This window comes from Theobroma umbraticum, unplaced genomic scaffold (genome assembly GCF_002168275.2).
Source record: "Theobroma umbraticum cultivar Fairchild unplaced genomic scaffold, ASM216827v3 scaffold_147.0, whole genome shotgun sequence".
Classification (NCBI taxonomy): Eukaryota; Viridiplantae; Streptophyta; class Magnoliopsida; order Malvales; family Malvaceae; genus Theobroma; species Theobroma umbraticum.
The window spans coordinates 4,941,719-4,943,749 of NW_018397259.1; the positions used below are offsets into that span (position 1 = coordinate 4,941,719).

The 2,031-nt window shown below is 35.1% G+C and overlaps 1 protein-coding gene across 1 annotated transcript in view; it reads right to left on the reverse strand.

Moving 5' to 3' along the window:
• Window positions 1–2,031, reverse strand: part of LOC110414854 (protein EXPORTIN 1A) — a gene marked incomplete at its 3' end in the record, with an annotated part of 11,464 nt that continues 9,433 nt past the window's right edge. Inside the window, exons 23-28 of the mRNA XM_021426263.2 lie at window positions 1,973–2,031; window positions 1,781–1,861; window positions 1,514–1,696; window positions 915–981; window positions 312–422; window positions 1–90 (exon numbers count right to left, since the gene is read on the reverse strand). The exon at window positions 1,973–2,031 is cut by the window's right edge and continues 27 nt beyond it. Coding sequence (XP_021281938.1) covers window positions 1–90; window positions 312–422; window positions 915–981; window positions 1,514–1,696; window positions 1,781–1,861; window positions 1,973–2,031 — 591 coding nt within the window. The remainder of the gene's footprint in view (window positions 91–311; window positions 423–914; window positions 982–1,513; window positions 1,697–1,780; window positions 1,862–1,972) is intronic.

A 2,031-nucleotide genomic window follows, 5' to 3' on the forward strand; every position in this document is an offset into this window, starting at 1 on the left:
CTCCAATAGAAGATTTAGACCAGTTTCTGCTATATTCCTCTCTGTATGCCGGAATGCCCAAATGATGGAATCCATAACTAGCTTTAGTTGCTGATGCAGATGGATGACAAAAAATTAGAAAAAGACAATGGTTGCCTTGACTCTTTCAAATACCCAAATAATAATAATAATAATAACTGACATTAGATAATCTGTTATTAGTCAAAAAAGTAAAAGCTTCAACCAAAGAAGAAATTTAAAGATATAATTTATATTTTTAATTAAAGGACAGCTTTAATAGATGAGTAAAAAAAAAGAAACTCAACACCAACCTGACTTGACAACCGAATAAGTGCAGGAAAACAATGAGTAGCAATGGCACGAAGCAAGGAAAAGAACTTGAGGCGATGTTCTGGATAATCTTCAAAATTTTTGGTTATCATCTGCAAGGCATCGCAGCAAGAAATTATTGCAAAGAAACTTAAGAAAGTAAACTACAACATCCCTAATCCTGGCCATCTGCAAAGCAGCATCAGACTTTCAACAACAACATTATCTCATAATACTGTTATGGCACATTATCCATCAGCTATATCAGTGTGAATCCAGATTTTATAAAATCTTAAGGAAAGGAGTGCATAATCCAGAAATCCATAAAAAAGAAATTAACAGAATAATCACCTTGGAGGGACCTTCATTATATTCACTAATGTGTAACCGACATTTTTAAGTCATTTGAGCCATGCATGTGCTGATTAACTCTCATGACTTATTACACAATGTCAGACTTCCAATTCAAAGCAAGGGCTTTCGCCTGTAATGCCACCTCCTTAACAGAGGGCTTAGACAACAACCCTAATCACCCCATCCCTCACAAGCTATTCTCCTTCCAAAAATACACACATAAAATATATATATATGGATAAAAGACTAACCTCCAGTGTGCACTGGAAAACAGCTTCAAATATGCGGGGGACATCATCTATCATTGCAGCTTTATACCTTCATGCATGGAAAACAGGATCAATAAGAAATGCAAAGATTTGATAACAAAAGTAACAACAAAAAGGCAAAGAACTAAAGAGAGATGACATCACTTCAGCAAGTACCAGTACGACAAACAGAAGGCAAATGCTACTATGTTTCGGGCACGATAAACATGCCACACATTAACAATTTAGTAACAAGTCAAGCTTTGCTTAGAGCATATGGGAATAAAGGACCAATATCATAAAACTATTTGCATTTATAAGGGAATAAGAAAAGATAGCTCTTTTGGCAGCAGAATCATCAGCCTGGGAAGATTAACGTGCAAAGACAACACAGGCTTCCCATATCTTTTTTAGCTGGGCCTTAGAAAAATTATCAACAATAGACATAAATGATTCTCTGGTACAATAAGCACTAGTCAACAAAACCATCCTACCCTCAATATCTAAAGAATCAAGAAGATCTTCAAGTAGTCAACAAGTTGTTGGGTAATATTAGATATTATATCATCTAAATGGAAGACTGTATGCATTGGTTACCATACTTGTTTATTATTGTAGCAAAAAGTGACAAAACTTCAGATTCTCTAGCATCAGGCAAATTCCTAGCATAATCACCAAGAACTGGATCCATCATTGGAGGCACAAATTGTTTCCCAATTTGTGGTTGATCTTCTGCCTTGTCCAAAAATGTCTCAATAAGCTTAAGGGTCTCCCTCTTAACAGATCTGCTTCATAAAGCACATTAGCCAAACAAGAAATTTTTGGTTGAACCAAAAAGACAAAAGCATGCCTGTAAAGATTAGTCCTACCGTAGAAGTTTCACATAGGACGTTTTTGAAGCAAAGGGTCCTCCTTCTGCAATACTACTCGATATAAGCTCACTGTACATTCTGTTCAATATATTACAGCACCATAAATTACCCATATTAGCAAAGACAAAAGTTAATATTGCATTTCAATGTTCAAACTTGCATTTTGAAATACTAAATCAGAAACTTTACCTGTATACATTAAGCATGTCCAGAAAGATCAAAGAAATTTGGGTTAAGAAATATGTTCC